The 14,391-nt window shown below is 35.8% G+C and overlaps 1 protein-coding gene across 1 annotated transcript; it reads right to left on the reverse strand.

Annotated features, from left to right (window-relative positions):
• Positions 1 to 7,106: 7,106 nt before the first annotated feature.
• Positions 7,107 to 14,152, reverse strand: CNPY4 (canopy FGF signaling regulator 4). The gene is made up of 6 exons (XM_051996054.1): positions 13,839 to 14,152; positions 10,100 to 10,226; positions 9,855 to 9,951; positions 9,451 to 9,573; positions 9,063 to 9,180; positions 7,107 to 8,973 (listed from the first exon to the last, which is right to left on the reverse strand). Exons 1-6 carry the CDS (start codon positions 13,972 to 13,974, stop codon positions 8,873 to 8,875), a joined length of 702 nt encoding a protein of 233 aa, XP_051852014.1. The 5' UTR covers positions 13,975 to 14,152; the 3' UTR covers positions 7,107 to 8,872.
• Positions 14,153 to 14,391: the final 239 nt, after the last annotated feature.

The raw sequence follows: 14,391 nt of genomic DNA on the forward strand, positions 1-14,391 counted from the left end.
GTTTGGACATACATTCCTCCCTTCTCCAGAGATCTTACAGATGAACTATCCCTTGATCTCCTGATTTGCTTATAGTATCACCCTTTATGTCTAAATCATGAACCCATTTTCACCTTATGTGGTATAGGATGCAAGACATTGACCTATACCCAATTTCTGCTATAGTATTTTCTAGTTTTCCCAGTAATTTTTATCAAATTTTTATTCCAGAAGTTGTTGTCTTTGGGTTTATCAAATAGTAAATTAATATATTCATTGACTATTGTGTCTTGTATACCTAACCTATTTCATTGATCCACTACTCTTATTTCTTAGCCAATACCAAATAGTTTTGATGACTGCCATTTTATGATATTGTTATACATCAGCTACAGGTAGGCCACTTTCCTTTGAAATTTTTTTTCCCAATTAGTTCCTTTGACCTTTTTGACTTTCTGTTCTTCCAGATGAATTTTGCTATTAATTTTTGAGCTCTATAAAATCATTTTGGGTAGTTTGATTGGTATGGCACTGAATAAGTAGATTAAGTAGAATTGTCTATTTTATTTTATTCATTTTGCCTATCCATGAGCAATTGATTGTTTATATCTGACTTTATTTGTATGAAAAGTGTTTTTAAAATTATATTCACATAGTTCTTGGTTTTATCTTGGTAGATAGAGTCCCAAATATTTTATTTTGTGTACAGTTATTTTAAATGGAATTTCTCTTTCTATCTCTTGCTATTAGGCTTTGTAATATATAGAAATGCTGATAAGTTATGTGGGTTTATTTTACATCCTGCAACTTTACTAAAGTTGTTAATTATTTCAAGTATTTTTAAGTTTTCTCTAGGATTCTCTAAACATAAACTCTAAACTCTAAAGAGTGATGATTTTATTTCCTCATTACTTACTCTAATTCCTTCTATTTCTTTTTCTTTTCCAGAGCCAATATTTCTAGTACAATATTGAATAATAGTGGTGATAACGGCCCCCCAGATCTTACTGGGAATGCTTCTAAGGTTCTCTCTATTACAAATAATGCTTCAAATGGTTTTAGATAGACACTGCTTTTATTCCTATGCTCTCTAATGTTTTTAATAAGAATAGATGCTATATTTTGTCAAAACCTTTCTGCATCAATTGAGATTATCATATGATTTCTGTTAGTTTTATTATTGATATGGTTAATTATGCCAATAGTTTTCTTTATATTGAACCAGCCCTGCATTCCTGGCATTCTGTCTTTTGTACCTCTTCATGTGATCTAATTTACCCCATTTTACCTCCCATTTCCTCTTTTTCCAGGGCAATCCTTTTTCTGCCTGTCTTTTAAATGTCAACACATCAAAGTCAATTTATACCCACACCCTCTGTTTATTTATATCTCTTCTAATTGCCCTAATAAAAGATACAATTCTCAAGAGTTACAAGTATCAGCATCCCATGTAGGGATATAAACAGTTTAACCTTTAAATAATGTTTTTTTTTTCTTTTCTGTTTACCGTTTTATGCTTCTCTTGAGTCTCATATTTGTAGATCAAATTTTTTGTTTAATTCTGGTCTTTCTAATACAAATTATCAGAAGTCCCTTATTTTATCAAAGTTCCATCTCCTTCCCTGAAAGATAATGCTCAGTCTCAGTAGGTAGTTGATTTTTATTGTAATCCATCTTTTTGGAATATGGTATTTCCAGGTCCTCCAATATTTTATTGTAGAAACTGCCAAATCCTAAGTAATTCTGACTGTGGCTCCTCAATACTGAACCTGTTTTTTTGTTTTGTTTTGTTTTGTTTTCTGGCAGCCTGTACTATTTTTTCCTTGACCTTATAATTATGGAGTTTTGCAACAATATTTCTTGGAGTTTTCCTTCTGGGAGCTCTTTGAGGAAGTGATCAATGCAGTTTTTCAATGATTATTTTGTCTTTGGGTTCTATGATATCAGAGCAGTTTTCCTCTATGATTTCTTGAAGAATGCTGTCCAGGCTTTTTTCTTGGTTGCAGTTTTCTGGTAGTCCAATAATTTTTAATCTGTCTCTCCTGGATCTATTTTCCAAGTAAGTTCTAGTGAGATATTTTACATTTGTTTCTATTTTTTTTTCATTCTTTTAAAGTTTGACTTTTTAAATTTAATTGACTTCATTTGCTCAGTTTTAGTTTTTAATGTACGATTTTCTTCAGTTATCTTTTGTATCTCCTTTCTCCATTAAGTTAATTCTACTTTTAAAGGTGTTGTTTTCTTCAGTGGATTTTTTTTTTTTTTTGGTATTTCAACAATTGTATTTTTAAAGGAATTGTTTTCCTTTTCTAAGCTGCTGACTCTTTCTTGCATACTTCTCATTTTTTCTATTTTTTCTTCTGCCTCTCTTATTTAACTTTTTAAAAAAATTTATGAACTTTCCTAAGAAGGCTCTTTGGATTTGAGATCAATTCATACCCTTTTGAAATTTCAGATGTGGGCATTTTGTCCTCTTCAGAGTTGGTGTTTTGGTCTTCCCTATCACTTAAGTGGTTTTCTATGATCAAAGTTCTTTTTTGTTTCTTGCTCATTTTCTTTTTTTCTTCTTTCCTTCCTTTCTTTCTCCTCTTCTGGCCCTCCCCACAGCCCATTTTGTGACTTGTAAAGTGGAACTTTGCTCCTGCAGACACAGAGGTTGCTGTCCCAAGCTTCTTGTGTAGCTTCCAGCTTTTCCTTTGATCACAGTGACCCCTTGTGTTTGGTGTCTTGCTCACAGCGTTGGGATAGCTTGACTTAGTCTTACCAGTTATTGCCTGGTTTCCCATGATTTGCCTTTTGTACTGGTATTGGAAGCTGCCTCAATTGTCTGCTCTGTTATTGTTTTACTGAGTCAGGACTGAGGATCTCAGCCTGTGATTAAGACTTTTCCACTGGCATTCCCAGACATCACCTGAGCTGGGATGCATACCCCTTTCAAACCAGCAAGACTGACCTTTCTTGAAGTCCTTCCAACCTATCTTGAGCTGGAAAATTGTTTCATTCAGTCTTTTTGTAGACTATCATTCCAGACTTTGTTCACCATGAAAATAGGGTTTTTGAGGAAAACTGGGAGAACTCAGGCAGCTTCCTGACTTTAGTCTACCATCTTGGCTCTAGTCAAGGTCAAAATACATGACCTTTCTTTCTTTTTTTTTTTTTTTTTTTTTTTTTTGGAGGAAAGAGTGCCCTTCCAAAATCAGTGTGAGAAACCATAAATATCCTGTTTAGGAATTCTAAAAAGAAAAAAAAAAACCTAATGTACTCAATTTCAATTTATGTTGAACTAACAGTTTTTTTCCCCCATCTACAATTAAAACAATAATGAAGGGGGCAGCTAGGTGGCACAGTGATTAGAGCACCAGTCTTGAAGTCAGGAGGACCTGAGTTCAAATTTGGTCTCACACTTAACACTTCCTAGCTGTGTGACTCTGGGCAAGTCACTTAATCCTAATTGCTTCGGCAAAAAAACAAAACATAATATTGAAGTACTATTTCTTGCCTATTAGGTTGGCTAATAGGAGAAAAAAGGAGAATGAAAGGAAATGAAAATGAAAAATGAAAGGAGAATGAAGGAAAAATGGGAAAATTGAGAAAAATGCATTGTTGGTGGAGTTATAAACTGTTTCAACTATTATGTAGAGTAATGTGGAATTATGCCCAAATACTTATGGCAGCTTTTTTCTGGTGGCAAAAATTTGGAAATCAAGGGAATGCCCATCAGTGGGGGAACAGCTAAACAATTTGTGTATGTGATTATGAGATGAGAAATGATGAACTAGATGCATTTAGGAAAAGCTGAAGAGATTTTCATAAATTGATGCAAAAAGAAATGAACCAGAACATTTAACACAGTAACAGCAATATAATAAGATTGTTGTTGTTTGCCCTTCGTTCTCTCAGAGGATCATGACATAAGGGAGGTAATGCAAATGCTATGCAAAGTTACCAGTCTTACTTTCTCCTCTGGAGCCATCTAATTTCAGTGGCAACATACAGACTAGAAGGGATAACTGGAAATGTCCCCGGATGCAATGGGAGACCTTGGCCTTTTTAAGCTAAGGTCTTAAAACAGGTCTCATTTTGACTGAGGCACTACCCAATCAGTAATTAAGAGTAGGGAAGAATGACCTCTTTTACCTATTCAAAAAAGAAAAAGAAAGAAAGAAAGAAAGAAAGAAAGAAAAGAAAGAAAGAAAGAAAGAAAGAAAGAAAGAAAAGAAAAGAAAGAAAGAAAGAAAGAAAAAGAAAGAAAGAAAGAAAGAAAGAAAGAAAGAAAGAAAGAAAGAAAGAAAGAAAGAAAGAAAGAAAGAAAGAAAGAAAGAAAGAAAGAAAGAAAGAAAAAAAGAAAGAAAGAAAGAAAGAAGAAAGAAAGAAGAAAGAAAGAAGAAAGAAAGAAAGAAAGAAAGAAAGAAAGAAAGAAAGAAAGAAAGAAAGAAAGAAAGAAAGAAAGAAAGAAAGAAAGAAAGAAGAAAGAAAGAAAGAAAGAAAGAAAGAAAGAAAGAAAGAAAGAAAGAAAGAAGAAGAAAGAAAGAAAGAAAGAAAGAAAGAAAAGAAAGAAAAAGAAAGAAAGAAAGAGAAAGAAAGAAAGAAAGAAAGAAAGAAAGAAAGAAAGAAAGAAAGAAAGAAAGAAAGAAAGAAAGAAAGAAAGAAAAAAAGAATTTCGTAGGGGAAGATTCTCAAAGTTTCTGGCCAAAACAGAAACAATGACCACAACTTGAAATAAAATAAAGTTCAAATTACATTTCTGTATTCAAACTTCAGTATTTTGGAAGGTGATCATTTGTTTTGTGTTTTGTTCATTCATCAATAGAAGGCAGTGTAGTAAAGTGGAAAGACCTGGTTCAGAAACAAACTTTTTAGATAACCAGTATCATGACTGTGTACAAATAACTTAATGCTCAAGAACCTCATTGCCCTCACTTGTGTAATGAAGAGAGTAAACAGGATGATCTTGAAGGGCTTCTCTTCTCTTGTACCTGATGTATCTATAAGAGTATTTAAATAAGTAGTAGTGTTAGAAATAGCTGGCTTTCAAATATTTAACTTTTCTCCCTTTTTTTGGAGGAAACTGGATGGAGAACAGGAGTAGTCTAGGAGAAATGGGAATGCTGAGGTACTCAAAGAAATAACTCAATTCCTGGGGCTTATCATGAAAAATGTTATCTATCCCCAGATAGAATCTGAATACAAATAGAAGTATGCTTTTTTAATTTTTATTTTTCTTGGGCTTTTATTTTGGTTTGTTTTATTTTACATTCCTAATATAAAAATGTCTTGCATGATTACAATTGTATAACTTATATCAAACTGCCTTTCAATGAGTGGGATAGAGAGAGAATTTGGAAATCAATTTGTAAAATATTGAAAACTGTTTTTACATATAATTGGGGAAATATAAAATATTAAATTAAATAGAGATTAAGGGTTTAGAGAATGGTTTATATGACTTTACAACAAAGTGGGGCAGGAAAATAGGAAGAATATAGAACACCAAGAAACAAGATGTTTGTGTGCAAGCTCTGTCCATTTGGGGACAGTATGAATCAATTTAAGCCATCCCTGTGGAGCTGAGGTGTTTTAGGTTCATGAAGTGGATACCACAAAGGATCACTGACATGTTAAACTCAGGTAACACTCATTCTGCCTTCTGCTTAGCTGATTTTAATTCCCAGGTTATTTCAACCATACTTTTCCAGCACTTGGAAGAATATGTATTGGTGAAGAAAAGGAGATTCAGGAAAGTAAAATTAATGCATTAAACCAGTACATCAGAAACTAACTTTAGTTCTGAACTAGAGCAATGTTGGTTACCTTAGTTCTTTCTCAGTATAAAGTCCTGGCCCAAGGAACCCAAGGAACTGATGGTATTACCCCAGTTCCTTTAGGATTCTAATTCTGTCCCATGGCTGCCAATACCTATGCTAAGAGGACTTCATTGTTCACATATGAACTCAATAGATGGTCTGGTTCCAGCTCATTTCTACTTTATTTCCTCCCTCTATATTCATATAACTTCCCTTTGAATTATCTCTCCCATAAAAAAAAGATTACCAATTGATAATTCCAGGAATTTTGTTCCTGGAAATTTTTTTTTTTCTGAGTCAAGTGACTTGCCCAGGGCCACACAGTTAGGAAGTGTTAAGAGTCTGAGGTCAAATTTGAATTCAGGTCCTCCTGACTTTAGGGCTGGTGCTCTATCCCTTGCACTAACTAGCTGCTCCTGTTCCTGGAATATTCATTCAACTCTTTCTCAGTTCCTTCACTTGAATCTTTAAATGATTTATTAATCTTTAGCATTAATTAATCTTAGTCATTGTCATTCTTTAAGGACTCTTCTTTATTCTTTTATCTCTTAGGTTAATTTCTTGACCTAATGCAATAGCCTATAAATATGAGAGAATTTGATTTTTTTCCTTTAATGATTGGACCTTTCTTTACCTTGTTTGCAGTGCTTACTAGTCACATGTACTGCTTGCTGCTGCTTCTTTTTGAGAAGCAGAAATATCTCATTTTATTTTTTTGAACATTCATTTCAAAAATTGATTAGAATGCTACTTTGGGTTCTTAAAATGCCTGACTTTAGTCCATTCTCTTCTCTCATTTTTCATGACTGTATAGTAATCATTGATTATTTGGTATTCCTTCACATTAGATGGCTTGCAATGTGTTAACGAATTCTTAAAAATTCCAAGAGTGGTGTTTGTTTTTCCTATTGCAATTTTTAGAGTCAATAGATCTGTACTATTTATCTTTATTAAGATTTTTTGGATATTTTCCCTTATAATATGGGATTTGCATTTTTTGATTTTACACCTTCTTCTGGTAAATCTGTGATCCTCACCTGAGCAACATTTATATATGTATTCATATCCACACATGTGGTATTACCTACACATACACACACACACACACACACACATATACACACAAACACACACACACATATGTTGATTTCAAGAGTAGAGAAAGACAGTGCTCTATGAATAGTAGACTGCTTTTATGTAAAGTAGTGCTTTTATGAAATAAAAAGGTTTTGACTATTTGGATGTAGGAAGGATAAAGTATTAATGAGTATCAATGTAAAAATGTTCTAGAATTCCACAAAATAAATACAATGTGTCAGAAAATTTTTATCTTATAAACAAGAATTTATAGGACACAAAGGATACCTCAAGATTTAGAAAGCAATGAGAATAGCAAACTATATTAATAATTAAATGAACCAATAATTAATCATTAATAATTATTAACCAATATATTAAGGAAGGACTTGACAAGTATGCCAACTCAAGTTGAAAATATTAAAATGTCTCAGAATAGTAAGGTTTTCCTTAAAATGATAAAAAATATATTTATTTGAAATGATGAAATATGTTATATAAAATACAGAAACAAGGTGTCACAATAAAAATAGAAATAAAACAAGGCTATTTACTCTGACACTATTTGGTGCTTGGCAAATAACAGGCAGTTAATGAATGAAAATCGTCCAAGTCTCTTAGAATTAGAAGACAAAGTGAAAATAGAAATAGAAATTTCCAATTTTCACCTCCTGAAAGAAACCTCAAAAGGAAAAGGCCAAGGAATGTCATCCAATATCCAGAGCTCCTATATTTAAAGGTCTGTAAGCATCCAGAAAGTAAATCCAATACTAAGGAGTCAGGATCACACAAGACCTAGTAGTTTTTACTACAAATAAGATCATATCTTTTACTTGATCCTTTCAGTGAAGAAAGCAGGAATTATTGTTCCCATTTACTATGAGAGGAAAGTAAAGTGGCTCTTAGGGAGGTTTTTAAGAACCTTTGCTCTTACCACTACATCATACCACAGACTAGTTTGGGGAACTAGAGAAAAGGGCATAACAATATTGATATAAAAGTTTCTCCTCAGTTCAGAAGTTCTGGTCAGGTAATAACAGGGGCTACAGGTATAATGATCAGAGAGCTCTGTATACTCAGGGAACCTGCCCATTGCAAAGATGCCAGTCACTGTGAGGCTTCTTGTGCTTATCAGCAGAGAGAAGAGAGAAAAAGCCATGTAGATTATTGGCTATTTATAAAACTCTGCCACTCATTCTGATCAACCCAACTCCAACTCTTTATAGGGTCCTCTCCTATCCCCATTTAATTTATCCTTTCTGCAATAAGATGGGATCTTTTAACACTCTTATCTTTCCCCTTTAGTCTTCAATCCATTTTTCCCTCTTACCTGCTAGTAACTATTTTTGTTACTAATCTCTTTGGCAGATTTTAAAGTTTATGGATCCCATTTCAGAATATTTAAAAAATTCATTTAAAAACATATACTATTACAAAGTACTAATTATATTAAAAATTAAAATTGTCAAAATATTAAGAAAAAATTTATAGACCCTAAATTAAGCACCACTGATTTAGAACAAAGCTCACTGGCTTTAGTAATCTGCATCTGTACATACAAAGAGTCTTTCCTGGGTCCTCTAAGTATTTTGGTCATTTCCCACTTCTATGGGCCACTTGTCCTTCCCTCTCCACCCCCTCCCATCACCTTATGATTATGAAGCACCCAGAAAAGGCATTAAAATCTATTGACCTTTATGTATTTATCTGCTAAGATGGTACCAGCCTTGTAAACCTCCCTATGAAAAACAGGTGCAGGGTAGGTAGTGTCACAGATGCAAATCTGAAAATATCTCATTTCCTCATGAGATCTCATTTCTTCCACTCCACTCATTTCTTCTGTTTCCAACTTTAGATTATCCCCTAGCCAATAGCCATATTTAGTGGACAAAATTTCCAAATGTGGCTAGGCTAAAGGTACAGTTGTAAAGATGACATCACCTTCATGTGACATCACATATATATGTATATAGAAATCAGCTTTAATAGTGATCTAGAAAAATAGGAAGTGATCAGAGATCTACACTATCATGGGAGTGGTGTCCTAGGCTCTCTTTCAAGCCTTTCTCATTTTGTTCTCTCCATTCCTCAGTCCAGGTTTCTTGAAGACAGTCTGAATTAATGAAAAGACAGACAGTGAATATACAAGTAGATATTTGTTTTTCCACCCCGCAAGGCTCAGTTTGCTCCTGAGCAACTTACCCTTCTCCTCCTTTGCAAGCACATGCCCCTCACAGAGGAATTGCTGAAGTGGCAACTCCTGGTGATGAAAGTACCAGTCTTCAATGACATCTTCAAACTTCTCTAACATAAGCTCACACTGACAGGGAGAGAAGAATAGAGAAGGAGAAGGAAGTTTTTGTTTCTGAGTGAAGAATTCTCAGAAATTCAAATCCATTCCCTTTAGTCACCTGTCTCTACCTTATTCCTCCCCCAATATCCGCTTCTAAGAAAAGGATCCAGTCTTGTCTGTGCCCCATCCCTGGTCACTCCCATATTTGGCACTTATTGTCTTATTCTATTTCTCAAGTCCATATCCTGCTCTCTATCACAGCTCATTTTATCTTTCTGGAATGTGACATTTTCTTACCTGCTTCTTAAGGAATGAAACCTCCACGCTAGGTTCATCCCACATTTCCAAAGGGATTCCCAGATCCACCTTCACACCTTTCTGTACCAAGCCTTTCAGAGTTGCCATAGTCTCACTCTGACCCTGTGGTGAAGGGAAGAGGTGAGAAGAAAGAAATAGGGGACTTCTAGCAGGTCAAGCTCCTTTATTTCAATTTCTTTCTCCTCCTCCCTTCCCATTTCCACTATAATAGGATCTTTAATTGAACTTGGGGGTGGGGATGGAGTACCTAAGTAGATCAAAGGATGAGACAGAATGGAAGAGAGCATGGGATATCCCAAGGGCAGAGGTCTTGGCAGAGGATTCTAAGAGGAGGAAAATGGTACCCCGAACAGTGGGATCCTCATGGAGAAGATTCATTTTACCTTGGCATATCTTAAGGATCCCTTACGCTCAGCATGGACACTGTAATCCAGAATCTGTTCACACAGGTTCTCCAGGGCCTCCTCCAGCCGAATTTCCCTGAGGGAGATAGAGAAAGGAGACAATGGAAAAGAAATAGATTATTCATTGGGAACTGTGGGGATGAAGAAAGTTAATGATTATAGGGTTATGTTAAGAATGAAGCTGTAGAGGTACCATAACAGTAGGAAAGTCAAGGGAGACTTACGAAGTGCTGTAGGGGATCTGTCTCTTCCTCTTTCCAGTGTCTAGCACTTGCCCTAGTTCTAGCAATTCCCGAGACCGGCTGCTCCGATTCAGCTCCCCCTGAAGCTCCACGCTCAGTATTTTACAGACTGTGTGTGTGGAAAAAAACAATAGCCAGAAATATATATATATATAAATAATAATTATATAAAAAATATATATATATATAATAATTAATAAAAAATATATATATATTTTTAAAGATACATAGCACAGTGCATTTGTGGGCAAGAAACCCAGGTTTTAGTTCTAGGCAGACTGGTGTGATAGACAATATCCTGACTTGGTTGAAAGAAAAAAATAAGTTCAAATTCCATCTTGCACACTAGCTATCTGACTGGGCAAATCAGTTAGCCTCTCAGTCTCAGTTTCCTCATCTGTAAACTGAAGCTAATATTATCTGTAGCATCTAATTCAAACTTTAAAGTACTCTATAAAACATCGGTCATGATTATTGACATTACTAATTAGTCATGTGACCTTTAGTAAATCATTTTATTTCCCCAGACTTAGGCTTCCCAATGAAATGGGAAAGTCAGAAAGAAATTCACTAAAGTTTATGTCAGTTCAAAAATGTATCAGTTCCTGAGAATGGTTTGTGTAAATTAGAAGGTAGAAGAGTGGAGAAGAACAGAGGAGTCAGTTATTAGACACCAATTGAACATCTCCTTTCTTCATTATGAAAAAGGTGTTCATCCTGTTTTGGGGTACATTCACATATTATATACTGAGACTTGAGATCTCTCCTCTTCCTCCTACTCATCCCCATATAAGTGATGTTTCAGCAAAAACTGATTATTCTTTTGCTCAAATTTACTCTTCCTTCTCACATAATTACTTCCATCAATGACACCCTTGTTCATAACCTCAAAGTTCTTTCCTTTCCTCTTAAGCCATTCAGTCAGGTACCAAATCCTTTAATTCCTATCTCTGCAACATCTCCTGAATCCAGCTTATCTATTCTATACTTACTGATGCCACAAATTCTTTCTGTTGGACTATTATAACATTCTCCTTCCAACTACAGAACTCTGACCATCACTATTTAACATTATTATTATTTTTTTTTTTTGCTGAAGCCATTGGGGTTAAATGACTTGCCCAAGATCACACAGCTAGGATGAGTTAAGTGTCTGAGACTAGATTTGAACTCAGTTCTTCCTGACTTCAGAGCTGGTGCTTTATCCACTGTGCCACCTAGCTACCTCACTACCCCACTATTTAGCATTATTAAGAGTCTACCAGGAACTATGCTATATGTTGGAGATAAAAAGAAAAACAGTCTCTGTCCTCAAAGAACTTATAAAAAGTAACATAAAAATAAATATATAAAGTAAAGTAAATACTTAGGTGGAAGAAGGCACTAGCAACTGGGGATTGAAGATAGAGAATAAAGAGAATGGGTTTGGGTCAGAATTCTCCAAGAGTTAAAGTCGGGGGGAGAGGAATAGTATAACAATCTATACAAAAAATGAAAAATAGACAGCATATGATTTTATGCCTTTACTGATTCTGTTGTTCTGTATGCCTGGAATGTGTATAAGAAGAAGGGAAAGGAATAAACATTTCTATATTGCCTAATAGGTGCCATACACTGTGCTAAGTGCTTCACAAATATTATCTCACTTGAACCTATGATATAGGCAAAAGAAATGTTTGGGTTTTTGTACTGTTTTCATTCTACTTATGTCATATGGGTAGCTGGCTAGCACAATGAGTAGAAGACAAAACATGAAATCAAAACAGACCCATGTTCATATTCAGCTTCAGATATTTACTATGTGACCTAGTTCAAGTCACTCCCAAATCTGTAATAAGGATAAAATGAGACTAAAACACTATATAAATGCTACTTGTTATTATTACTGTTAATGTCATCCTATTCTGAAGTGTTTCTGGGCTATTTAAGACAAGGCTGGGAAAAAAAAAAAAAAGACAAGGCTGGTAATGTACAGCCTTGGTAACAAATTATATAAATTTCTTACCTTAAGAACCAGTTTAAATGGGAACAGGTTTTATCACTATAATGTTGACTATCAGGAGATGCTTTTTTTTCCCACTATAACTTTTTATAAAGACCATTTATTAAAGGAGTTATGGGAGTGGGGGAAGGTGTGTTGCTTTCTGCATTAAGGGCCATACTTAAGAAATCAAATCTTCTGAAACAAAGAATTACATCAGTAACACTAAGTTTATCAGGGAAAAGATACTAGCTGTGTAATCACTGGCAAATCAACGTTGGGATAAAGTCCATACTGTTCACAACTTCTGCACAGGCCAAAACTGTTTGGGGATACTGTTCCAAAACATCTCCCAGTTAGGCAATGTGACAACTACCCTATTTCTTCCTCTTTGGTTTATGGGCATCAAGGAGCAGTTGAATCACCTCCTCTCCAATAAATCAAAAGGCTTCTTTTAATTTGGAAGCTTCCAAGCTAGGGTGGGAAAGGACAAGGCATTCACAATTGTTGCCATGTAGACTAAAAGATTTCTAAGGTCTTTTTCAATTGTAACATGCTTCTTCAACTTCAGTTACCTTCAACTTAATAGACCTGAATTACAGTTTTCATCAATTCTAAGGCAAGAACTCAGAGGCATTAGAATTTTACACTTAAAAGGAATTGTGATTTTGTCCAGGTAGGAAATACTCCCTTTATCAATGCAGACCACAGCCCTTTTGTAGCTTAGAAGTTGGTCTTTATGAGTTAGAAAAAAAATTGTTATTGGACCAACCTAGTCATAAATTTCTCAGTTAGCTAAGCTGGTCATTTGATGAAAAGCTAAAGAAAGAGTTTTTTGCTGAACATGTACTTGAAACCTTTCTTGTTTGGTAGAGCTTCCTACATCTTAAATCCCATCTGCATAGCATTCAAAAACATTATCTCTGCCACAGTAAGGCACTAAAATTGGGCTTTAGTGAAGGTTGGGAGCTCACAAGAGTAGTGAATTTCCTTTTTGATGGACCAAAGGACCACTTAAATAAACTACAGTAGCAATAGCCAGTGGCCCTGGAGTCAGGAAGATCTGAATTTAAATCCAGACTCAGACCTTTAACAGCTGTGTGACCCCTGGGCAAGTTATTTAATTCTGTTTGCCTTCAATTTCCAATCGCAAAATGAATTGGAGAAAGAAAAGGCAGACCTCTCAGTCAGACAGGACTGAACAACAGCAAACAATAACCAGTATTTATTTAGGACTTTTAATAGACAAAGTTTCTATCTATTAGAGCCTCCCTCACTACAGCCCTGAGAACAAAGGTAATACAACCATTATTATTACCATTTTACAGAAAAGGAAAGGAAGCAAGAGAACTTTAAGAGGCTTTGTCAGTAAGTGACAGAACTTGAATTTATACCTGGGTCCAATTCCCCTAAAACCCAGAGTCCTGGAGAGGCTAAGGAAGCAGACACTGCTAAGGCAACAGCAGGGACGGTAAGAGGAATGACAGCAACTGAACTTTACCAAGTGCATCCCCCACAACAACTAGATCCATAGGTGGGATACATTCTATACCCATTTTACAGATAGGTAAGCAAGCTCAGAGAAGTTATGTGATTTATCTATTGTCACGCAGCGAGTATCAGTCTCTTCTTCCATCTCCTCTCCTTTTCCCTCTCCAGACTTCCCGCCCCTATCACAGACTCCATTCAAGGCTGTCCCAGATGCGCATTCTTAGCGCACTCCGCGGGGTGGACGGATACCTTCGCATTTGCTGGGCTGGTGTTCCTCCTCCTCCTCTTCTTTATCCTTCTGCGTCCCAAAACAGCTCCTCAATACAAGTAAGAAGAAGCAAAAGAGCAGGAGCTGCCGCCGCCGCCACCTCCTCCACTGTCCCATATTAAGCTACCAAGCCCCGATGTCAGACAGTAACGACAAGAGAAGGATTCTTTAAAAGCTAGTTTACCAGGGAGCTGGCCCTTTAAACCCAACCTGGCAAAAAGCGAGTTTGAGCTATTAGAACCTGACGGTGAGGGACCGCGCAGACTCCGAAAATAAAAGCGCTGGAGCTAGCCTCAGGCTCACCTTCAGCGCAGGCGCAGAGGCTGTTTACTACTGCCCGGGTCCTGTCTGTGGAGAAAAAGGACAAAGAGGGAACACGGCTAAAGTACGTAGCGAAAAAAATTCCTTTTGTTCAAGGGGATATGGAAACTACAGTTTTATGGAAGCTGGTGGTGGAGGAGGATTTTTCCAGTTTGAGGAGGTAGGTTAAGGGACATTTCACTTGCCTCTGCCAGGACTTGTGAGGAAGCGTAA

This window comes from Antechinus flavipes, chromosome 4 (assembly GCF_016432865.1).
Source record: "Antechinus flavipes isolate AdamAnt ecotype Samford, QLD, Australia chromosome 4, AdamAnt_v2, whole genome shotgun sequence".
In the NCBI taxonomy this organism is placed as follows: domain Eukaryota; kingdom Metazoa; phylum Chordata; class Mammalia; order Dasyuromorphia; family Dasyuridae; genus Antechinus; species Antechinus flavipes.

Excerpts from the sequence above, each read along its gene's own strand:
- CNPY4 (XM_051996054.1), bottom strand. The coding sequence starts at position 13,974 with ATGGGACAGTGGAGGAGGTGGCGGCGGCGGCAGCTCCTGCTCTTTTGC. Across the intron at positions 10,227-13,838 it reads CCAGCCCAGCAAATGCGAAG|TCTGTAAAATACTGAGCGTG; the intron begins GTATCCGTCCAC and ends CCACACACACAG. Across the intron at positions 9,952-10,099 it reads CAGATCCCCTACAGCACTTC|GGAAATTCGGCTGGAGGAGG; the intron begins GTAAGTCTCCCT and ends TATCTCCCTCAG.